Raw genomic sequence first — 22,991 nt, 5'->3', positions numbered from 1 at the left:
AAAAAAGACTTGTCCTTTAGCACAAAGGACATCGGAGACCTCAGCAAGCTCTGAGACCCGGACGAGCGTGGCAGAAACGGTCAATTCGAGCTTTTGTTTGCAAAGCAAAAGTGTATCAAGTCGGTTCGGAGACAAGCAAGCACCGCTGTCCTCACCGGCCGATCTTCATCTGCCTTCCAACACTGTCACCCTTGGGTGCCACTTCTTTCCGTTTCAGCCTTCTCATACTTATCTTCTTCCGATATAATTGATTTTCTCTCAATTGTATGCGCCGCATCAGTCGGACGCAGCGAGCAGGCATCTCCCGACTCTCCCTGGTAGGATTGTGAGTCACTTTACAAACCGCACGTTTGTTTCTCATCTCATATCACCTCCCCGTCGTTTCACCGTGACGAGGAATCAATCGACAATTGAAAATCGCTTGCTGGGCTTGTGTTTGTCGATTTTGGCAGACCCCTGATCGCTGGAGTTTGTGTCGCATTCTACCGTCAGACCTCCGTTCGTTGCTTGTTTAGTGGTGGTCGAGCATCTGCTTCTAGTTGTTGACTTAGAGAATCAATCCCGTCAGTCATCCGGACAGTTGAGCCCAACGGGAAAGAAAGGAGAAAGACGCCATTATTTTCCGGACCAGCGTGGAAGTTTGGTACGTTGATCCCACCTTAAACCCCGAAGAACATGATCTGTTGGCCACCCCGAAGCCGGCGCAACTATCCGCAAGTTGTCTGCGGGGGGGCAGGCGCAAGCCTCAACTTCTCAACTTGGACCTGAGTGCTCAGTCCTGACTGACTTTGGTTGGCAATTGACTAGATAGGTGATTCCATCGTTCGAGCCCTTTGTCTAGCCCAGGTCGAACCGAGGGAAATCGGGGAGCGCTAAAGACACTGATCCTTTGGCACCAGGCTGTCTCTATATCTGAGACACGATTCATTCCCAGAGTCCCCACTTTTAGTTGGCAAATCCCCCCCATTTGTGTTACCACCAGTCCGTGATAAGGGTAAGGGAAGCACCGCCCGGAAATAAAACCAATGGCAACCGCATCACCACAACCCCGGACCCCGGGCCGGACTCAGCCTTCCGCAGAAGTCCCTCCTGTCGTCACCGATACGAAAGATCAACGCAGAACATCCTCCCTAGGTTTCCTCCGCCGCTCCAAGTCCATAGAGCTCCTAGGTGAGAGGAGGTCCTCCGGAAGCAAGAACGGCAAGAAGATACCCCAGCCAGAGGACGAGGTTCGCCGTCAACGCGACTCCGTCATGTTTCAACAGCCTCCCCGTCTTCCAGACCTCTCGCCTGCCCCCGTCCTTGAGACTTTCGGCGGCGATGAGCGCCAGGACACCGTGACTGCGCTTTCGAGCCAGGCCTCTCCGCCCCAGCAACAGGCCACACCCCGCAGTGCGATAAGCACGCCCGTCACCTCGGAGCCCAACGACACCAATGCACGAACGGAGAGCATGACGCATCGCGGCCGCTATAGCTACGCGAGTAGTGCTGTCAGTAATACCGTCAACAACCCGCGTCGGCTGCGTCGGCGCAAGGACCCAACCCCGTACAAGTGAGTCGCATGGTAGCACCTTATGGTGAGCTATCTGAGACATGTCCTAACTCGTTCGTCAGTGTCCTCGTCGTTGGTGCCAGTAACTCAGGCAAGACCTCATTCCTCAATTTCCTCAAAAAGTCTCTCGAACTGCCACCGCACAAGCACCCCTCTCGCTTGCCCGAGGAAGTCCAACAGCAAGCCCACCAATCCTCCGCCAACGAAGGCTACGTTTCCCACTACTTGGAAACAGAGATCGATGGCGAGCGCGTGGGACTCACCCTGTGGGATTCCCAGGGGCTGGAGAAGAACATTGTTGACATTCAATTGCGTGGGGTGACTGGCTTCTTGGAAAGCAAGTTTGAAGAGACTCTGAGGGAAGAAATGAAGGTCATTCGCTCACCCGGAGTTCGAGACACCCACATCCACTGTACGTTCTTGATTCTGGATCCTGTGCGCCTGGACCAGAACATAGCGGCTGCTGAGCGGGCTGCCCAGGGAATCCCTAGAGCAACTGACTCACCCGTCGTTGGGGTTCTGGACGAACGCCTTGATATCCAGGTTCTGCAGACTATAGTGGGCAAGACAACCGTTGTCCCGGTCATCAGCAAAGCAGATACAATCACCGCCCCACACATGGCATACTTAAGGAAGGCCGTGTGGGATAGCTTGAAGAAGGCCAACATCGACCCTCTGGAGATCCTCTCTCTAGATGATCAGGACGAGTATACCTCTTCGGAGAGCGACGACGAAGATGCAGACGCCAAAGATGAAGACGCGGACGCCTCAAACACCGAGGAAGCCGCACACTCCAGGTCCCCACGCTCGCCCTCTGAACGCAGCCAATCCACGCGCAAATCATCCGGATCCCAAGCTGTTGTCCAGCATATTCCATTCTCGACCCTGTCCCCCGACCCGTACTCGCTGAAGGCCGGCGATGAACCGGTTGGACGTAAGTTCCCATGGGGTTTTGCTGACCCGTACGATCCCGAACACTGCGATTTCCTCAAGCTCAAGGAGGCCGTGTTTAGCGAGTGGCGGTCTGAGCTTCGAGAAGCGAGCCGGGTGGTCTGGTACGAGAGATGGAGAACTAGCCGCCTGAACCGTAAAGTTGCGACCCCCAGCCCTGCTCAGCAGAGGAAGTCGTTTGGGGGAAGAACGGGGCCCGACCCGCGTCGGTACCGGTAGTGACTGCCGCCGGCAATCATCCAAGCCTTGCGTCGGCGAACCGCAACCGAATGCGCGAGCCATCTTCTATTCTATCTTGACTGATACCTGAATTTCTTTCATCGCTTGCTGCTCGCGGCCGCGAGCTTGTGTCATACTGGACCCGCCGGGCTACTGTATTTCTGGATTGACGACGTTGATGTCAATTTGTTTGCTTGACTGCCCGGACTCTCAGATGGAGAACCATGGGAACCCTTACTAAGACCATTCACATATCGGAAAAAGGCGATCTGTTTCATATCTGGATGGGTTTGGGCACTCAGGAGCGAAGCGCATCGGCATTTCATGTTTTATATTTTACGAAGTCGCCTGGCTTGGACATCGTATTCTCTGAGAGCATAGTTGAGAGAAGCGGCTAATTTTTCCTATGTATTTCTGCTGTGGCACTAATTTGTGTGGCCCTCTACGAACCCTCGCGAGATTTGTCTTCCTTTCTACCCGTGATATCAGTTTCGGTGCTTCAGTGTTTTCAACCCAGCGCAAGCCCAACCTTGTGTGCCCAACGCGGTTATAGCTGCTTTGGCTGAATTCCTTTCTTTTGTATTCCCCCTCCCCCACATATTCCCCTTCCCGACCGTCATCATCTTCTTCTCTTTCACTCCCATGTATTCTTGAACCTTTGCTTCCTCTGGTTTTCAAGACCAAGTGTATTCCCCTTCCCGAATGGTTGACGGCATCGGTTGACGATCATCCGGGTTCGGTGCATCCGTCCCATGCATGTTCCTGTCCCTTGGCTGGCAAACGCGGGTGATGCCTGTTGCAAGCATGGAACCAACCCTCCTAGTTTGTCCTCGGGGCTGCCGCCTGCTTCTGCATGGTTCTGAAATGACGAATAGATTGCCACTATCTGCTTGATGTCTGTCGGGAATTGTCCTGCCGATCATCTATCCACCTACTTATCAAAGAAGAACCGATCCATCATTTCTGAATTTCTGGCCAGTCAGATTTGGGGAGAAATTCCCCGTAGCCGCGGCGCGATACCGTTTTATGTAGCGTAAGAGCACCAGTCTGTCAAGCGCCATGCTCACACCGTTCCTTCGCAGGAAGGCTGAAAATGCCGGATCGTCGATGCTAGGCCGCGATACTAGCCAATGACCGTCCGTCGCGGGAAGGGCTCGTTCAAGCGGCGGCGGAGAGTATACGAGGCGCTAAGGAGTAAACAAGTGCAGATTGCAAAGAGGGGGTGGAATGTGGATGCTGGACCCCAAGTTTTGTTGGCCGCCATTCGTGAAGCCGGTGGATATTGGTCGCATGCTACCGCGTGGTGTGGGCCTCGGATTTCCTCAAGGCTGCAGCAGTCTAGCAGAAAAGACGTGCGGCTACAACAGAAGCGTGCTGTGACTGGCGGCCTTGATGGATGCGATAGAGGGAACAGGAAAGCAGAGGGAAGGGGCGCCAAACCGAATAAATGAATGAGTGGTCAGGATGGTGTGCTTCTTGCTCCTTACCTGGGGTGCTGCGGCTCTCAGCCCCGCGGACGAAGCAAAGAGTCAGAGAGGGAGAGTCGGAGTCTGGCTGTTGCTCAGCTGAACTGGACGCGAACCCGCCGAGGGCAAGTCATTCCGCCCTCCCAGCCTTGGCCGCCCAGTGACACACACTGAACTGACACTTTCACACATTCAACTCTTTCTCTCTTCTCCCTCTCTCTTCCTTTCCTCTTTCTTCCCTTCTTCCTAAGCGGATTACCCTGCTAGCCATCCTTCTGTGGTTTGCATCAGTCAGCACTCACAATCAAGACCAACATTCTTGTTGAATCCATTCGCGACTTGCACTTCTGTCATTGCACCTAGACCCCGTATTTAGTCGCGGTTGTCCATCCATGTCACTCCAGGCTGGCGACCCACGGTCGCGAGGCCGTTCCAAGTCTCCAGGCGGCCGTATCCGCGAGCGTTCCAAATCTCGCGACCCCCGCCTCTCCTCCACCGCCGAACCCACCAGTCAAGGCATGGGCAAGTATTTGGCTTCTGACCTGGCCGATGCGAAGCGACGGGCGAGGTCCCGAAGCAGAGGTGTGAGTCCAGCCGGTGCTTATCGACATACTACTGGTTTGCGGTATGTTGCGGGCCCTGACTTCTACCAGGACGGACAGGAGCCCTACCTGCGAGCTGAGCACGGTCGCGACTATTACTACCAATCCGACTCGGGAGAAGGTAAGGCAGTCAGACGCGACGACAGGAGGTATGCTCCATCGCCTCATCATCGGACCGCCCATTTTGACAGAGATTCCGACCACTCCTACTCGGATTCGGAGGACGATGATGATGCGCTGGCTTATGGTGACCTTCCCGGAGGACTTGAGCGCAGCTTCTATGGCTATACTAGCACCTCTCACGGCAAATCTCAGCGCCATGATGGCGCCATGATGTCGGGGGCTTTGAACGGGAGCCCAGCGTACAGCAGCAAGCCGTCGCGCTCCGGTGGTGGCTCGAAGGAGGATGTCTCAGCTTTCAACTATCCCGCACCGGTTCAGTATCCTCAACCACAGCCTCCTTCGTCCCAGTACGGTGTCCCTCCCATGTCGTCTGCCCCGCAGTCTAAGTCTAACTGGGCACCGATCCCCGAGTGTGAGCGACCGGGCTTTGTGCCGCCGACGTCGCAGGCACAGGGACAAGCTATGCCTGGAGCATTTCCGCTTCCCGTTTCAAGCCATCCTGATGTGCCTGCTACGACCGCAGCAACTGCTTTTGCCTCTGCGAGGTACGTCACCCCCGAGGGACTGCAGAATCCGTACGGGTCGTGGAATGGTCGCCCGGTCTCGATGCCCGTTGGCAATGCATATGCACAACCAGTGGCTCCTCCGACTCACCAACGCACGGCTTCGAATGATGCGGCAGTTAAGCCGCCATACGCTGCACCGTCTCAGTACCAATATGCGCACATTGACCCCAACGCCAATGTCACGTATACTAAGAGCGCGGCACCCAGTGCAGCGAAGCCCCTCTCATATTCAGCCGCGCCCCAGTACCAAAGTTCTGGAGGAGCTCAAGCAAACGAGCCCCGGCAGGCTGGTGTGAAGTATTCCGCTACTCCTCAATTTTCCAAGCCTGCGACCGCGCGTCCGGAGACTGGACCCCAGTACGTCGAGATCACGCCGGGAACCCGGTCGGGGGCTCGTCCGCATAGTCGCTCGGTTTCTTCTGCCCATAACCTCGCCGTGAGTGGGCCTGACCCGACCCAGCGAGCTGCTAGCCCAATGCTGGAGCCCTACAAAGGAACCTACCAGACTATTTCCCCAATGCCGTCGCCAATAGTTGTTCCCGGCAGATATGATGATGACGTATCGGACATGGAGCTACTGGGTACTAGTTCGGACGAGGGACGAAGGGAGCACAGGCGGAAGAGATCCATGGATGGGAAGGACCGAAAGGAGTCCAAGAGTGACCGGGTGAAGAGGGATAGCAGCCGTGTACGGCACGAAAGACATGATTCCAGCGGGCGAGATGCCCTTGTTGTAATCGCCCCCGGCAGCAGCCGGAAGCGAGTGACTTTCTACGATGCGGCCCCGGATGCCATTGCGCTGCGGGACGCCCTGTCGCATACCCGGCATGTCGACAACAAAGCACTCATCCGCGTGCTGCCGCATCTGACCGGCGATGAGGTCTTGGACCTCCGCAAGGAGTATAAGAAGCACGTGAAGGTCCACGGGAAGGGCGTCAATCTGGCCAAGCATATCCGGTTGCAGCTAGAAAATGGGGCATTTGCGAAAGTGTGTTACGCCACTGCTCTGGGCCGTTGGGAGTCGGAGGCTTTCTGGGCCAACTGCTACTACCAGTCGAGTAAAAGCCGGCGTGAACTCCTTATTGAATCTCTATTTGGCCGCCGCAACAGCGAGATCCATGAGATCAAAGACTGCTTCCGGGACTCGCGATACCACGACAGCTTGGAAAAATGCATGAAGGCCGAGCTGAAGGCGGACAAGTTCCGGCTGGCGGTGCTGCTCGCTTTGGAAGAGAGTCGCCAGAGCGAGCGTGACCCTACGGACCTGGACCTGGTGGATCGCGACGTGGATGAACTGCGTCGAGCTCTCATCACTCCCCACGGCGGAGAGACGGCGATGATCTACATCATTGTGCGGCGAAGCGACCCGCACCTCCGGGACGTGTTGCGTGCGTATGAAAAGGCGTACGGGCGCAACTTCGTCAGAGCCATGATGGAAAAATCCCAGAACCTGGTGGTATGTACCCAAACCTTGCCCTCGCTTGGATGATCCGAGGCACTAACTGCGTCAACAGGGCGAGACCCTCGCACACATTCTCAACGGGGCCATCAATCGGCCCATGCGCGACGCGCTCCTCCTGCACCAAGCGCTGCACGAGTCAGGGACGAGCAAGGAACGATCGGAGCTGCTGATCTCGCGGTTGGTCCGGCTTCACTGGGAGCCGCGACACCTGGAGCGCGTGAAGAGCGAATTCCGGCGGCGATACGGCGAGCGGCTGGAAGACGCGATTGCGGAAGAGGTGTTGACGGCGAGTGGCGGCAGCGAGTGGGGGGAGTTCTGTATTGAGCTGGCTCGAAGCTCGAAAGTCCTGATAGGCCGGAGCTAGATAGTCAGTCCATTGCCCTGTCGGATTGACGATAGAAGACGGGGTGAATGACTGTACCTTGTATAATGTTTATGATGATGATGATGATGATGATGGATACGACGCAATGATTGGTTATGCAGGTAATGAAATAATTGCATCCGACACCCGACTGGCTGCGAATGAAGACGGCTCAAACTTGGGCCAACCCGCACTAAGGCTCTAGTGTAGATACTACTTTTAGCCACCCAGCATCGGTAGAATTAGGGGGGTGCCTTGGAACTGCAAGCCAGCAGGGCTGGCGTTCATTACTGGCAAGAATGTCGCGCAATCCCGCCGTATGCTGAGCAGCGAGTTGCAACATGACATGATGGCAGCCCCGTTCTTCAAGAGATCTCTTGGCACGAGGGCACGGGCAGATCCACCGTGACAGCAGCTCAGGGACTGTATCTACATACTTACATCCCACAATCTTCTGCGGCATACGTACACCAGGCCAGCCACCCGGCCAGCCTTGGACCAGTCAAGTCTTTATGTAGGCCCTGAGGTCTCGCGGAGGTGGCACTGGAACCCGAGTTATCCCCCATTGGGACCTGGCGAGCTGCCTGAAACAAGACTGCTTTCTGGTGCTGTCGGGGAAGAGGGACTCCGACTCCTGGTTCCAGAATGGCCGATCGCCGGCACCAGCGAGAATGGTGCGAAAAATGGCGTGAACGTCTTGCCGCCGGGGGGGGGGGGGGGGGGAGGCGCGATCCATCTTCCACGAACCAGGCCTGCCATCGCCCACGGATTCCTCAAACCGCAGGCGCCAAAAGTAGGCTGAATATGTATCACCTTCGCCATGCTTTCCTTGTCTTCCGATCTCTCCGTCTCTCTCCCTTGCGCTTCTATTCCTTCTACTCCTTCTTCTATATCCTCATATCCCTCTTCCTCTCTCCCCACCCGCTTGGTCACGATTCTTCTTCGCCAGGGGTGCTTGCTTGACCTCTGCCACGCCCATGAATCATGATCGCGGATCTATGCCTGTTTTTCTTGCTCTTACTGCAACTGGCTTTGGCACAGCGGCACGATGACGATCTCATGTCCTTCGTGACGGTGAGTGGACTGCACACCATTGGAACTTCCTAAGCCACTTGCTCATAGTTGTCTAAGCTGCCCGGGGTCAGGGCCTTGAAGTTCGACATCACTCACCACGACCGAGACCTCGCGAGTCCAGGATACTGGTTTGTCGCCCCGTACGGGATGATCGACCCGGAGGCTTCGACCCGCAAGTATCTACAGTATCAGGTCGGACCCTACATCTATGACCAAGATGGGGTAAGTCCTCTGCTCCAGCCTCTCCGATCATGAAGCTGACCAGCGTGCTCCTATCTTAGGTCCTCATCTGGGCCGGATCTCCTATGTTTGGCAACCGAAACGTCTTCGATTTCAAGGTCATCAACAATATCGACGGCCGGCCACATCTGTCCCTGATCGCGCAACGGACCTCTGACGGAGGCGTTCCTGGTGGCGGTATCATCCTGAACCAGCATTATGAGCCCGAAGCGATAGTCCCTAAGCTGGACGACACCTGGGAGTTCAACGTGCATGAGTTTAAGGTGCTCGACGGCGGTAGGTCAGCCTTGGCGTGTGTGTATCAGTCGAAGGTACTGGACCTGGCGGACGTGGGTCGCCCTGGGGAACAGAGACTCTTCCTGACCGGTGGGTTTGCCGAACTGGGCCTTCCCACGGGGATACCGTTGTTCGAATGGGACTCGGCAGACCATCTGGGCATACATGAGACAGACCGGTTCCACACGTGGGAAGAACCCATGGGCGATTGGGGATACGATTCCGTCCATATGAATTCGGTCGATAAGAATGCCGACGGTAACTATATCATCTCCATGCGATTTACCGACACAATCTACATGATCTCTGGAGTGGATGGACATGTGATGTGGCGGCTGGGTGGACGAGAGTCCAACTTTATGCAGGACTTTGTCTTCTCCAAGCAGCATGATGTCAAGTTTGTCGAGTCCAATGGGACGCACCATATCATCTCCTTCCTGAATAATGCCTCCGATGAGATCACGACGAATGAAGAGGTCTCGTCTGCGATGTTTGTCTTGCTGGATACGACAGCCTACCCGATGACTGCCACGCTGATCGCCCGCTATCGCCGTCCGGATGGCCAGTTGTCGAGGCTTCGTGGCAATGTCCAATTGCTCCCCAACGGCAATGTGTTTGTCGGATGGAGCGAGCGAGGGTATCAGAGCGAGTTCTCCCCGGATGGGCGTATCTTGATGACGGCCCGGTTTGCATCGGATCGCTTCTCGACCTATCGCGCATACAAGTCCGAGTTCACTGGCCGGCCTCGTACACCACCCGATATAGTGGCATCTGTTTACGGGACAGACGACTCGGATCTGACCACGATCTTCCATGTGAGCTGGAACGGTGCCACGGACGTGGCCCGATGGTACTTCTACGCGCAGGGGTATGATGGCGGAGCCCCTGTGCTAGTTGGGAATGTCACCAAGAAGGATTTCGAGACCATGTATGTCGGCCACGGGTTCTTGGACTGGGTATCCGTCGCAGCCATCGGCCATGATGGCAATGTGATGGGCACCTCCGCCGTACATCGGACTCGGACACCCGACGACTGGAAGGCTGCTGGGTACGTCGGATCGTCCAAAGGACCGTCCCCGACCAACCCCTCGAGCGTGTCTCTGATGGCATCTGGCGACGCCGAAGTTGTTACGGCGCTTTACCAAGCGTACGAGGTTGTCCGCGGGCTTGGAAGGCTCCTCATTCTCATTCTCATCTTGTCATCACTCATCGGGGTCACTCTGGGGGCTTACTGGGTTCTTTTCCGTCGCCGGCGGCGGCAGGCGCAAATCTATCGCCACGTTCCCTCGGGGGAGAGCGTCCCCATGGTCGAAGCGTCTTTGCACACGCACGCCGAGGATTGAACCGCCTGGTCTGGTCGGGTGAATATAGGATAAGGGGGGGGATTGTATTTTTAGACCGTCGCATAATAAATGCTCTGTATATAGACTTCGCTTTAGCAATAGCAATCAATAGGTAATACACCGTCTTGGCTTGTGTCTTGTGTCTTGTACTCCGTCGGCGATGAATCCGGCCTCCACCCATCCATCCGAGTCAACCAGCTCATCTCCCTTGGCGTCGAGGTGGCATCCAGCCCCATCTATCTAGTCCAACTGATTGTTGGCGATGGAACTCCCTCCATGTCCATGTGTATTCCCATCGCCTCGCCTCACCTCCCCTCACCTCACCTTACACCCGGGCTCCAGACCAGGATTAGACCAGGGTCGGAAATTACAGCCCGCCCACTCACCCACTTACTCAGTTACTCAGTTAGTTACTCGCTCAAATCGGAGAGTAATCCTTTTTTTTTTGAAATCTTCCCGACACTCACTCTTACTCCTGCTGCATGTAGCCTGCCTGCCTGCCTTGGGACAGAGTAAGTAGGTAGGGAGTACATACGCACCATGTTCATCTCCTTTCGGGGTATGGGTGTGTGTGTGTGTGGGGGTGTCACGGAAAGCAAACCCCCGGAGATTATTTAGTCGGGTTGTGAGTTGCGTGTGTTGGGATCTTGTTTGTTCTGGTGGGTGGGGATGGGGTTTGTTTTTGGATGCTGTGCATAGGAAAGGGGGGGTTGTTTATTTATTATAAGTATTGTGTTGTGTTGATGTTGATGTTGATGTTGCTGTTGTTGGTATGGGGGATGGGAAACTGGGGTTGAAAAGGAGGGTGGACTGATTGATTGTTGGTTATTACCTAGACCTGTGTTGGTACAAAGTAGTAAGTAAGTAGCACATGGAAGGTAAGTAAGTATAGTAAGTAAGAAGGGTAAAAGTAAAAAGCGAACCAACTGCCGCTGCCGCCATCCGCGCCGGCACTGCAACTTCGCATCGCATCGCATCTCACTTCTCATCTTCTCATCTCCCCTTGTCGCCGACGAGCAAATCACACCCGCTGCTGGATGGACGAGCCGGTCACACTGCAGTCCTGCATGCAGCCATGCGGGACTGCAGTCAACCAACCATGCATGCCTCCGTTCGCTGTGACTGGTGGACTTGGCGGTTCCTGGACGCAGGGGAAGTCTCCTTTCTTCTTTCTCACATGATGGCATCACAATCACTTTCTCGACTTGCAAGTAGTCGGTCACACTCGCCAACTGGGACTTCCCCGCGATGGATGGAGAGGGAGAAAGGGAGATGGAGGGGAGTGAGGTGGTGGGTTGGATTATTACTCCTTGCTTGGAGGGGGCAGACAGACAGACAGTCAGTTCAGGATGGTATCACGGTCTGCGCGCCTGTTCCGGGTTGCTGGATCGGCAGCAGAATCGACACCCACGGGGTCATCGGCCATCGGCCATCCATGAGGCTGCAGTGCTGCAGTGCTGCAGTGCTGCTGCTGCGCTCATGTTACCTCCTGCCGTTTCCGATCGATCGACGATGTGTTTTCTCTTCTCGCCTGTTGTCGCCTTCTTCCGCCCCTCCTCCCATGATCGCGGCCAAGAGCCCATCACCCGTCGCTCGTTTAATCTATCGTTAGTGAAGTATTTATTTGTGCTGCAAACTCATGATACTGTCACTCGTTCCCCTCTGCCTCCGGTAGGGTGTCATCTGCGTACCCCAGCCGGATCTGAAGCCTGCCTGACATCTCCTGCTAGCCCGCCCATGCTCAGCTGCAGACTCAACGCCTTCATTTCTAGGGAGAGCTAGAGCGAGTGGCGTCCTGTCTCGACCATCTCGCCGCGGTCCAGCGTTCGCGTCTGGCCCGACCTGCTCGGGGGTGTCGCAGTGCTACATGTGGGATGGGGGAAAGTCTGCTCGAGACTACATGCCGTAATTAAAGATTGCATGTAAGTGTCTTGATCACACTCAGCCACGGCCCTCATACCGGCCCCCTTTCTTCCATGAACCATGCATCCCATTGCCTTCCTCCGGGCATATGGATGCAGACCGCATGAGTCCTCTCTCCCACCTCCTTCGGGGAAAGGGGACTGACTGACAGGTCAGACGATGTCCGGAGACTTCTCATCACGCATCTCCGTTGCTTATTTGGAAATGTCTGTAGATTGCTTTTTTCTCTGTCCCTGTCTCGTCACTGACGCAACTGCAACTCCTGAGGATCCGGGGGGTGTGAGTGTCTCGCCCTTCAAATACCCCCCCTTATCCCTCGGTATGCTTGATCGATCAAATGTGGGTTCAAGCCGTTCCTGACATTCCAATCAGTCAAACAACATTCCAGGAACCACATTGCCCGCTTGGTTTGTGTTAAACTCTGACGTGTTTTGGCATTGCTCTTCTCGTGGGGCAAAAAAAAAAAAAAAAAAAACAAAATCCCTATCCCGAACACCGTTATAAAGGGCCATGCGAGCCGGTTGAGATTGTTACAAAGTTGCAGAATCAACCATGAATCAGTTCGCTATAGGTCTCCTCGCGACGGTGCTGGCCTCCGTGGCTGGGGCTACGTCCGTCTTTACGCCTGCCCGCCCCCCTGCCTTGCCTTTGGCTGTCAAATCGCCGTACTTGAGTACCTGGTTGTCTGCGGGGAGTGATGGTGGTGATGGGGGCTATTTGGCGGGAGAGTGGCCGATCTTCTGGGCGTGAGTACCTGGATATGCGCCCTGATTCTTTGATTTTGAAAGATGCTGAGATGTCAAATTCTGGGTTAGTGGCGCGGTCACAGGCTGGGCCGGTATGATTCGTGTGGATGGGAGTGTTTACACCTGGATGGGACTGCCGGGGACTACCACGGTGAACCAGACTTCCTACGAGTACACGTCTACGAAGAGTATCTTTACCATGAATGTTGAAGATAAGGTGGAGATGAACATCACGTTCCTCTCCCCTATCACGCCCAACGATTTCAAGCGCCAATCGCTCGTTTTCTCATACGTTGATGTGGAAATCGGATCTCTCGATGGCGCGGCCCATGATGTGCAGCTGTATGCGGACATCTCAGCGGGTATGTGTGCCTTTCTGGTACGGGAAGGATTGAGATGAGATGCTGACTATGGCAGAATGGGTATCTGGGGACCGCACCGCCCCTGCGACATGGAGCTACGGGGTTACGGACAGCGACGTCGCCTACCACAAAGTCAGCCGCCAGACGCAGCTTGCCTTCTCGGAGGTCAGTGACCAGGGAGAATGGGGCGAATGGTTCTGGGCGACGGACAAGACCGAAGGCTACACCTTCCAATCCGGTGAGGATGTTGTCGTTCGAGGCGCGTTCTCTGCGAACGGGACGCTGGGCGACACCCAGGATTCCGACTACCGCGCCATCTCGACCGATTGGCCTGTTTTCGCCTTTGCCCATGACCTCGGGTCTGTGGACTCGTCAGTTGGGGTTCTGTACTCTATTGGCTTGGCTCAGAACGATGCTGCTCAATATGAAGGGAGTAGCAGCGGTCTTACCATTCAGCCTTCCCTGTGGACGAGCTATTTCAGCTCGGGTCCGGATGCTGTGAGTGACTCTTGCTCGCTCTAGGCTATGATGCCTCTCACCCTAGGGGCTATGTTGACCCTGTGCTTATTTAGTTGGACTTCTTCCACAACGACTATGCCATTTCCTACGCGCTTTCCACGAAATTGGATGACCAAATTGCGACGGATTCCATTGCCGCTGCGGGCCAGGACTACCTGACCATCACTTCGCTCACCGTCCGTCAAGCTTTCGGCGCAACGCAGCTGTGCGGAACAATCGACGATCCCTACCTCTTCATGAAGGAGATCTCTTCCGATGGAAACATGAACACGGTTGACGTGATCTTCCCGGCACACCCCATCTTCCAGTACACCAACCCCGAGCTTCTCAACCTCCTGCTGAAGCCTTTGTTTGAGATCCAGGAGTCTGGAAACTACCCCAACGCTTGGGCTATGCACGATATCGGGAGCCACTACCCCAATGCCACAGGCTATCCTGCTGGCAATGATGAGAAAATGCCGCTTGAGGAGTGTGGAAACATGGTTATCATGGCATTGGCCTATGCACAGAAAGCGGGTAACGCAGACTACCTCGAGGAACACTTCACCATACTCAACCAGTGGACGGGATATCTCGTGGAAGAGGCTATCTACCCGGCCAACCAGATCTCGACAGATGACTTCGCAGGCAGCTTAGCGTACGTACTATATGGTTTGATTGCAATTCGGACCGATACTGACAGTGACTAGTAATCAAACCAACCTGGCCCTGAAAGGGATCATCGGCATTGAAGCCATGGCCGTCATCAGCAAACTGACTGATCACTCCGAAGACGCATCCAACTACTCTTCTATCGCTCACAACTACATCGACCGGTGGCAGGTCCTGGGTATCGCGCAGGACGCGAACCCGCCGCACGCGACGCTCGCTTATGGCTCCAACGACACCCACGGTGCGTACCTTCTGGTTCTATGTCTGGGTAATACTGACAGACCCAGGCCTTCTCTACAACCTATATGCGGACCGGGAGTTGAACCTGAACCTGGTCCCGCAGTCCGTGTACGACATGCAGAGCACCTTCTATCCGACGGTCGAGCTGAAATTCGGAGTCCCGCTCGACACCCGGCATAATTACACCAAGAGTGAGTACTCAGTCTCCCAGTGTAAACATTTCGCTGACCCTCTGTGTAGGTGACTGGCAGATGTTCACAGCATCTATCGCGTCTACCAGCACTCGGGACATGTTCACCCGGGATCTCTCCAACTGGATCAGCGAGACGCCCACCAACTACGCGATGACCGATCTCTACGACGCCATCAGCGGAGAGTGAGTCTTCTTCTCCCTTCTCTTTTTCTCCTCGATCAATCACTAACAATCACAGCTACCCCTCAATCACCTTCATCGCCCGACCAGTCATGGGCGGCGCCTTCGCCCTCCTCCTGCTCAACCAAACCTAATCGCCGCCACCCATCAGCATTATATATACCCATCTGCGCGCGTGTAATAAGCCCACCTCGACTATCGTTCCAATCTTGCACAGGTTCTATTCATCGAACCACACCCTTCTTTTTCCACTTACCTTCTTACCATACCTACCCTATCCTTCAGTTCAGCATCAGATGTGCGGGCCACTCGTTCATATTTGTATTTTGTGAGGTTATTACTACCATTTTTCCTAAGGGGTGGGACATTACTACTAAGCTAGATTGCATGGCATGCTTTTCTGTGCCGAACGCCAGACAGCGACGCCGGGGGGGGGGGGGGGGGATAGTAGCAAGAACCTTGGGAGGTCTACAGCACAGCACAACACAGCACAGCACAGCGCATTTGGGAATTGGACTTGGGGACATGGGTCCATGGTTGATTGAGTTGCACTTTGCACAGTACATAATTATTTTCTTTCTTGTCCTCTTTTTTTAGGTTATAGGTTATTGGGGACATTGCAAATATTATTTAATTGATTGGTTGTGGTGTATTCATTGCATTGACTCGTGTCTGTCTTCTCTTGGTAGGGGTTTGTGTTAGACTTATATGGATGAAATTTGGGTTGTTGCGTGGTTGAGATGGAATGGGTAGATGGGATTACGTTGGTGATGGATTGTAGTGAGGAGTAGGTGACTGGGATGTAAATATGTAAATAGGTAGGCAGGTATAGTCAATTAGACCATGAAGACATCGTGTCGTGTCGTGTCATGTCATGTCATGTCATACACCATCAGCAAACCTGACTCAACTTAGATAGTTAGTTAGTTAGTTAGTTAGATAGATAGATAGATAGTATACCATTCATTCATAAGACATAAACGAGAGAGCGCGTATCCATTCTGCCGACAGAATAAAATGAACTTTTGGCGCATGTAACCAATCAACCAATCAGCCAATCAACCAATCAGCCCACCAACCAATCAGCCAATCAACCAATCAGCCCACCAACCAATCAACCAATCAACCAATCAACCCACCAACCAATCATCCCACCAATCAATCAAGAATAAATAACCAAATAATCCAGCGAGCCAAGATTTCCAGTAGAAATTCCACATCAATCCTTCCCAATTTCAGTAAATATTGCAGATCGGGGTTTCCCAATTTAAGTAAGATCACCTTTTCTCGAACAGATAGGCGGATGGGCGAGTCCATTGAGCCATGAGATGGCGAGTAGCAAGCTCACAGCATGTCGTGGGCGGGTTCGGTGGGGTCTGAGTTGAAAGCTGAGGTTGAGTCTTCTCCTTCCCAGGTGTCGAAGGAGCGGATGAGGTCTGGCCAGAGTTATTGGTTAGCAAGGGATCGATTGGATGAGGTATGATGTAAGAAGGGGTGTTGGAGTGGGTATGTAGGAGATTGATAAAGAAGGGGGGTCGATAAGGGAGGGGAATATGGGAGATAAATGACGGGTATGGATAGCGTAGTAATAGGGGGGGTTAACAGGGTCATTGACAGAGTGATGGCCAAAAACAGGGTGATAGAGGGATATAGTAATAGAAAACATACCATAATACAACGCCATCGCCTCCAAATGCACATTGGGGTCGATTTTCTCATCAACAGTATGAATATTCAGCACCCGGCCAGCGCGCGACGGACTCCAGCGGTAAATATTCCGGGACAGGTTCCAGTAGAACCGCGTATCGGTATTACCGGTCATGATGTCGCCGCTCACAACAACGGTCTTGCCAGACAGACTGGGGACGGACTCGAAGACGGAACGCGTAACGCCAGAGAAGCGCGCCCAGACGGCGTTCGTCTCGATGTCGGTGGGGCTGACGGGGGCGGGGCTGAGAGATCCGCTGAGGGTGGTGAGGGTGAGGTGGTGGTTGAGGGAGGGGTCGACCTCGTCGCTGTCCGGGAATGCGGTGAGGGAGATGTTGTATTTCTCAAGGATGGGGGAGATGATCTTGACGGCGCGGTTCTTGACAACGTCGGGGGTCTGGTGCAGCGCGACGCGGTAGTTGACCACGGCTTTGATCTTCTCGGGCAGGGCGTTGGACTTGATGCCGCCGGAGATGATGTCTGCCGCTTGGGAGGTTTGGAGAATGAAGCGGAATTTCTCGCCGCGCGAGGAGGCCAGTTTCTCCGCGAGGGAGACGTAGTCGGAGGACTGCAGGGCGGAGGCGAGCCACGGCTCGACTTGCGAGGGGGAGTGGCGGACCTGGCATTCGAGCATCTTGCGGGTGGGGTGGTTGGAGTCCAGCACGGGGACGAAGAGGTCCTGGCGCTCGAGCTCGTAGATGATCTCGGACAGGATGCCGATGCCGGTGTGCGGGGGAGGCACGGAGCTGTGGCCGCCTGAGACGGCGAGGGTGAGTACCACGTCGAGGCTGCCCTTTTCGCCGACGCCGGGGAGGGCGTACACGACGCCCTGGTCGTCGTCGCTGTCGTCGTCAAGGGTCTCGAGGCCCATGCCACCTTCGTCGAGGACGAACTCGAAGCTGTCGGGGCCGTATTTCTTCTCCAGGAATGTGTCGATGGATCCGGCGCCGAGGAAGCCGTGGGACTCTTCGTCGAAGCCGAAGGCGAAGACGACGGTGCGGGTGGGGTTCCAGTCCTGCGAGAGGAGATCCTCCGCGACAGAAAGAAGACCGATCAGGACGTTCTTGCAGTCGCTGGACCCGCGGCCCCAGAGCCATTCGCCGTCATAGTGGCCGTCGAAGGGAGGGTAGGTCCAGTCGGAGGGGTCGTTTATGGGGACGACGTCTTGGTGCGCGGTGAAGAGGATAGGCTTGAGCGAGTCATCCGTGCCATTGAGGGTGAAGACCAGACCGAAGCGGTTGATATGATCGACACGGGCGTACGAGTGACTGGCTTGTGTTACGGGAGTTTGGGTTGCAGGAGGGGGGGACGTACGTGATCGGGAACAGGGTCTGCAGAAGGTCCTGGAAGTCGGCGAAGCGGGCGAACTTCTCGTCATAGGGATCTCTCATGTAGTCATCGATCGTGGTGGGGACCTGGACAGCCCGGGACAGACGGTTGATCTGCCTCGACTTGATCTCGTCATCCTCTACAAATCTGAGGGCGGGAAAGAGTCCATCGTCGGGCACGTCAACCTTGTGTGCCAGCGGGCAGAAGTCGCTGGTTTCCCCGTGGGTCAAGGAATTGATGATCTGCTGCGGGGAAGGAATGCTGAGGGCTGCAATGGACGGGACCAGCAGCCCGGCGGCAAGAGGGAGAAGCTGGAACTTAGGCATCTTCGACTGAAGCGACTGAAGGACGAAGGAGAGAGGAAGTCGGAGGATAAGAATGAGGGGAAGCTGGAGACTGACACATTGACAGAGGCGCTTCCATGGATGGGGTTATCTTATCACGCAGTTGCGCAATCTCCCGGCGCTCCGATAGCTTCCCCTCTCGTATCTCGGCCACTTTTCCGTCACCACCAACAGTAGGACGGTGGGCCACTCCATCGCTGTGATAAGCGGACGGGACCGCGCAGGGATAATCGCCAGATGTAGGCAGCACGTTGACACGGCTTGTGCGGAGGACTTCATGGGTGTATGGAGGACGGAGTACAGAGTACTTTGGATTGATCGGATCGAGCAGCAATCAGTCCCGATGACGCTAGATTGTTAGCCCATTTCAGTCCCTTGGCCGATTAGCACCAATGCATTGCCAGTTGACAAATCAAGGGATAGTTAGTCATTGTTGACTAGTCGGTGGGTTTCAGAAGGATTTCCCCTCGACTCCCCTTTCCGTTTCGCATGCCGTGGGTTATCTGGGCATTTGCATCCTGTGGACGCAATTGCCACTGCCTTGAAGAGCGAAGACAGAATGGGAATTGGGTCAAGTCTCAGACAGGAGGGATGCTGTGTCAACAGGTCAGGTCGGCAGACCCGTCAGTGTTTGTGGCGCTGTCAAGCTTGCGACGATCGACAATCCTAGTGCCGGTGAATAATGCGGAAGCCGAGCATTGGCCGAGGAAGAAGCAAATTGACGGAGGGGCGGAGAATGAAGCGACGAAGATCGAGCGACGAGCGATGAGCGACGAAGCGACGGAGAGAAAGAAGCAAAAGCAAACAAAAGACGCGACGCGACCAGCCGCAGTCTCGTGATCTCCGCCAACTTGACTTCTCCAACCTCGCGGTTCGCTGTCAAATCTATTCCTGACTCTTGACTCTCCACCCTCCAGTCTCCGTTCCATGGGTCAAACAGCTCCAAGAGGCTTCTCAGGTACAAAGTACAACCCCAGCCTGACTCGGCTACCCTCGACGAAGCTGACCAACCCAGGAATGGAGCCAACCCCCACAGAACCCAAGTGACAATCGTTAGTCGCCGCGTGGTGGTCTCAGAAAACAATAGTGCGACGATCGTTACATCATCCGGGAAACCCCTCTCTCGCCCTTGAACCGAACAGGCGAACAGTCTCCCCCCCCCAAGGCACCCAGGGCGGGCGCAGCGAGAGTGGCCATCATGAAACGCCGCCTCAAACAGCAAGGGATCGCCCAAACCGCGGGACGTGGAGCCGGAATTGGCCAGCGAACCAGTTCGGAATCTGGAGAACGAGAGGCGTTCGTCTCGCGATCTTCGGATCGGCATTCTGCTGCGTTTGTTTCACACCCGATTTTTGTGTCGAGTTCCAAGGGGTTGGGTCGCCGTCAACCAACCGTCGTGAATAATGGGGGTAGTATTTAGGTTGGGGACGCCCTTGGATGGCAGAGGGATGGTTGACATATCAGCTCCTTCGTTCTAGCTCTTCCTTGCACATTATCCGAGTACATATCTACCTGGCTTGCTCTTTTCCCGTCTCGCTCTTTTCCCACAGAAGTTCAACACTCGCTTTCGACCATCACAATGCCCAATAACAACATGACCATCCTCAACCTCGCCTTCCTCTGTCTTATCGCCCTCTCCCCCGCCGTCTCCGCCACCACCGGCTGCTACACGACCCCGGGAGAGCTCGTCGCGCAGGGGACCTACCAATTCCAATCCAACGGCTACTGCCAACAGATCTGCACCAGGCAAAACCACACTGTCTACGCCCTACACAACGGCAACGAGTGCTCCTGCGGCGACCAACTCCCACCCTCGTCCGACAAGGTCGCAGACACGGAATGCGACAGCCCCTGCTCCGGATTCCCCTCTGAAACCTGTGCGTCCTCCCAAACCAACCCCGGGCCCCCAGACCCAGCCTCCACTAACCCCTCCCAGGCGGCAGCACCAACACCTGGACCGTGATCACCGACTCCAGCAACGCCAAACGCGACGACGACTCCTCGGTGATCGTCACCGCGCCCGACACCCCCGACCCGATGGCAACCTACAAGGTCAACCCGACGATGGTGGAAACGGGCATCGCGATCGCCAGCACGGGCGAGGCCGACAGCGTGCCCAAGACGGCCATCCCGAGCGTGATCCTGACCGCGCCATCGACGACCGCGCCGCAGCACGGATCGTCCGCAACGGCATCGTCGATGGTCATTGCGGCGTCGTCGGCTGCGGCGTCGTCTAGCGGGGTGGCTAGCCCGTCGGCTAGTGCAGGGGCTGGGGCAGGGGTTGTGGCTCAGTCAGGGTCGATACTGGGGGGTATGGTGGTGTGTGTGGCTGTGGGGATGTTCTATTAGGGTTTGATTCAGTCAGAGCCTGGCCAGGTCTGAAGCAGGAATCAGGATGGACGACTTGTATAGTACGGAAGGGGGGAATAATGCGTGGGGAATCGCGGGTCGAATCCGCCGCAGCTGTTGGCGAGAGTGGTGGAGTCAGCCCTCTAGTGTATAATTAGGGTCTGTCGCTGGCGGCAGCCGTTAACTATTGTGTCTACTTAGGAAGTCCAACTTCCACATAACACCGGAACCATAATTGAGATATCCAATGTGACATTATTCGCTCGCGACGACAAGGCTCTATGTTGAATTAGGTTGGGTTAGCGCCGCAGCCAAAGTTTAGAACCTAGATAATATCATCCTTCTCTATAGCCCCAGTCCACGTGGACACCACATAAGTGAAGGAAGTACACAAGCAGCAAGTCAAACCCGAGTGAGTCACTACTATGAATGGTTACTACCATATCAGCCCACCCTGCCTGTGCCATCAATCCCCAATCCCCAATCCCCAATCCTCATCCCGCATCCTAAGGCCAAGGCCAGACTTAGCCTCTCAAAGCGGGGCCTCACCCAGCGCCCTCAAGGGACAAGGCTATCTTGTCATTTCTGTCCCTCGCAGACCCTGAGCGAAATCCCATTCAAATATTTCCTCGCACAAGCCGTCTCCTGACCTCCATCTATCTCCCCAACTACCAACCAACTACAAACTAAAGAGTCCAATCCAGCTAACCCAGTCCCTCACCCCCACCCAGCAATAAGCATCACCACCCCCAAGACGGACTAGCCCGAGAGCCCAAGTGGACACCGCATCCACGACGCATCCACGACGCATCCCGCGCAGGATCACCGCCAGTGCGGAATGCCGCCGGGCGAGTGGTGGGATTGGCCGGGTCGGGAAGTGCGGTGGAATCGGCCCCCAAGATGGATGAGGATTGGGGGGGGATGCTATATAACACGAGGCTTGGCGGGGAGACTTGGAGGGACTAGAACTACTAGAGCTGGTTCGAGCTGTGTCGTATCTTTCTTTCTATCTCCGACTAGACTAGATAGTCTACTATCTAGACAGAATATCGTTACCGTTGATGCTACTAGCGGTGTTAAGACCCTGTCAGGGCACACGCTTGTTTGTCAATGTCAGGGCTTGGCTGCTGGACTAATAGTTAAGGGCTAATGGCTATATCTATTAAGAGGAGAAAAAAGTCCGACCGTGGAGGATTTGGTCGGCCGTTGGGTTGTGTTCGATTTCTATTTCTCTACTCTACTATCACCGTTTTTTTCTTCTGTCTACTCGTCCCCTCTTACTTTTATTTTTATTTTTTTTTTTGCTTTGCTTTTTCTGTGGTGGTAGTGGTATTTACTTTTTCTAGAGCTGCATGCTGCATATCTAGCTATATCGGTCTCTTACCAACCAATCTACCAACAGACCAACACGGCAAATTGCAACATAACCCTACATATCCTTATAATCACCCCATACATCGCACACCTACCTACCTACCTACTTACCTACTTACCTACCTACCTATCCACACACACACACACACACACACACAAACACACCATCAACTCAACCACCACCATGACCCTCAAACTCACACCCACCCCACCCCAACATCAAACATACTAACCACCCTCACAACCCTCACAACCCTAACCCTCCTCCTCCTGCTCACCCCCGCAACGGCCCGCGAATGCTACTTCCCCGACGGCTCGGTCGCGACGGAGAACGTGCCCTGCTCGAACGCCACCGACGCAGCCTGCTGCGGGCGCAACGACATCTGCCTCTCCAACAACCTGTGCATGGACGTTGCGGAACAGCCCTACGTGCTGTCGAGGGGTGGGTGTACGGATTCGACTTGGGAGAGTGACAGTTGTCCATCTGTTTGTCGTACGTATTTCCCTCTTTACCCATCCTATTCTGTGGGATGGGTTTGTTCTGTTTGTGTTTTTGGTTATTAGTTTGATCAACCAACTAACACATATCTCTACCCCCTCCTCACAAAAACAGAAGACGTAAACACCTCCGGCGGCTGCTCAATCATCAACCTCCTCTACGTGGACGGCATATCAACATACTGCTGCGGCACGCCCATCAGCAACGGTAGCTCGGTCGTCTGTCCGGACGGATCATCCTTCAAACTGACGACCGGAGAGATCGTGTACGGGTATGCCGGGCTGGCGAACCTGATCAACACCACTTCCACCTCTACCTCCACCTCCTCTTCCAGCTC

General features: G+C 54.9%; 11 protein-coding genes across 11 annotated transcripts; 9 read left to right on the top strand and 2 right to left on the bottom strand.

Moving 5' to 3' along the window:
- Window positions 1-611: 611 nt before the first annotated feature.
- aspE (septin) lies at window positions 612-2,834 on the top strand. Its single transcript, XM_025538640.1, has 3 exons — window positions 612-643; window positions 808-1,552; window positions 1,615-2,834. The coding sequence occupies exons 2-3, from the start codon at window positions 1,026-1,028 to the stop codon at window positions 2,720-2,722; spliced, it is 1,635 nt and encodes a 544-aa protein (XP_025404624.1). The 5' UTR covers window positions 612-643; window positions 808-1,025; the 3' UTR covers window positions 2,723-2,834.
- Window positions 2,835-3,749: 915 nt separating this feature from the next.
- Window positions 3,750-4,377, top strand: BO70DRAFT_20807 (uncharacterized protein). The gene has a single exon (XM_025538641.1). It carries the CDS (start codon window positions 3,853-3,855, stop codon window positions 4,171-4,173), a length of 321 nt encoding a protein of 106 aa, XP_025404623.1. The 5' UTR covers window positions 3,750-3,852; the 3' UTR covers window positions 4,174-4,377.
- Window positions 4,378-4,403: 26 nt separating this feature from the next.
- Window positions 4,404-7,450, top strand: anxc4 (annexin ANXC4). The gene is made up of 2 exons (XM_025540045.1): window positions 4,404-6,935; window positions 6,994-7,450. The coding sequence occupies exons 1-2, from the start codon at window positions 4,581-4,583 to the stop codon at window positions 7,303-7,305; spliced, it is 2,667 nt and encodes an 888-aa protein (XP_025404622.1). The 5' UTR covers window positions 4,404-4,580; the 3' UTR covers window positions 7,306-7,450.
- A 698-nt stretch (window positions 7,451-8,148) lies between these two features.
- Window positions 8,149-10,309, top strand: BO70DRAFT_328293 (uncharacterized protein). Its single transcript, XM_025540734.1, has 3 exons — window positions 8,149-8,379; window positions 8,437-8,601; window positions 8,661-10,309. Exons 1-3 carry the CDS (start codon window positions 8,290-8,292, stop codon window positions 10,236-10,238), a joined length of 1,833 nt encoding a protein of 610 aa, XP_025404621.1. The 5' UTR covers window positions 8,149-8,289; the 3' UTR covers window positions 10,239-10,309.
- Window positions 10,310-10,369: 60 nt separating this feature from the next.
- Window positions 10,370-10,805, top strand: BO70DRAFT_20784 (uncharacterized protein). Its single transcript, XM_025538636.1, has one exon. The coding sequence runs from the start codon at window positions 10,501-10,503 to the stop codon at window positions 10,756-10,758; it is 258 nt and encodes an 85-aa protein (XP_025404620.1). The 5' UTR covers window positions 10,370-10,500; the 3' UTR covers window positions 10,759-10,805.
- Window positions 10,806-11,215: 410 nt separating this feature from the next.
- BO70DRAFT_357997 (uncharacterized protein) lies at window positions 11,216-12,480 on the top strand. Its single transcript, XM_025542189.1, has one exon. The coding sequence runs from the start codon at window positions 11,487-11,489 to the stop codon at window positions 12,018-12,020; it is 534 nt and encodes a 177-aa protein (XP_025404619.1). The 5' UTR covers window positions 11,216-11,486; the 3' UTR covers window positions 12,021-12,480.
- Window positions 12,481-12,929: 449 nt separating this feature from the next.
- On the top strand, window positions 12,930-15,477 carry gta1 (glutaminase GtaA). The gene is made up of 7 exons (XM_025542188.1): window positions 12,930-13,269; window positions 13,325-13,767; window positions 13,842-14,425; window positions 14,478-14,680; window positions 14,727-14,870; window positions 14,920-15,055; window positions 15,111-15,477. The coding sequence occupies exons 1-7, from the start codon at window positions 13,002-13,004 to the stop codon at window positions 15,184-15,186; spliced, it is 1,854 nt and encodes a 617-aa protein (XP_025404618.1). The 5' UTR covers window positions 12,930-13,001; the 3' UTR covers window positions 15,187-15,477.
- Window positions 15,478-16,038: 561 nt separating this feature from the next.
- On the bottom strand, window positions 16,039-18,644 carry cps1 (Gly-Xaa carboxypeptidase). Its single transcript, XM_025542187.1, has 3 exons — window positions 18,074-18,644; window positions 16,721-18,027; window positions 16,039-16,488 (listed from the first exon to the last, which is right to left on the bottom strand). Exons 1-3 carry the CDS (start codon window positions 18,412-18,414, stop codon window positions 16,397-16,399), a joined length of 1,740 nt encoding a protein of 579 aa, XP_025404617.1. The 5' UTR covers window positions 18,415-18,644; the 3' UTR covers window positions 16,039-16,396.
- Window positions 18,645-18,726: 82 nt separating this feature from the next.
- On the bottom strand, window positions 18,727-19,883 carry BO70DRAFT_20707 (uncharacterized protein). The gene has a single exon (XM_025538631.1). It carries the CDS (start codon window positions 19,754-19,756, stop codon window positions 19,040-19,042), a length of 717 nt encoding a protein of 238 aa, XP_025404616.1. The 5' UTR covers window positions 19,757-19,883; the 3' UTR covers window positions 18,727-19,039.
- A 128-nt stretch (window positions 19,884-20,011) lies between these two features.
- On the top strand, window positions 20,012-20,781 carry BO70DRAFT_349169 (WSC domain-containing protein; the record flags this gene model as incomplete). The annotated part of the gene is made up of 2 exons (XM_025541646.1): window positions 20,012-20,309; window positions 20,369-20,781. 2 exons carry the CDS (start codon window positions 20,012-20,014, stop codon window positions 20,779-20,781), a joined length of 711 nt encoding a protein of 236 aa, XP_025404615.1.
- An 877-nt stretch (window positions 20,782-21,658) lies between these two features.
- BO70DRAFT_20690 (uncharacterized protein) lies at window positions 21,659-22,765 on the top strand. The gene has a single exon (XM_025538630.1). It carries the CDS (start codon window positions 21,931-21,933, stop codon window positions 22,717-22,719), a length of 789 nt encoding a protein of 262 aa, XP_025404614.1. The 5' UTR covers window positions 21,659-21,930; the 3' UTR covers window positions 22,720-22,765.
- The last annotated feature ends 226 nt before the right edge of the window (window positions 22,766-22,991 follow it).

This window comes from Aspergillus heteromorphus (assembly GCF_003184545.1).
Source record: "Aspergillus heteromorphus CBS 117.55 chromosome Unknown BO70scaffold_1, whole genome shotgun sequence".
NCBI lineage: Eukaryota > Fungi > Ascomycota > Eurotiomycetes > Eurotiales > Aspergillaceae > Aspergillus > Aspergillus heteromorphus.
Note: the sequence above shows the minus strand (reverse complement) of the source record. Positions and strands in the feature narration are given on the sequence as shown.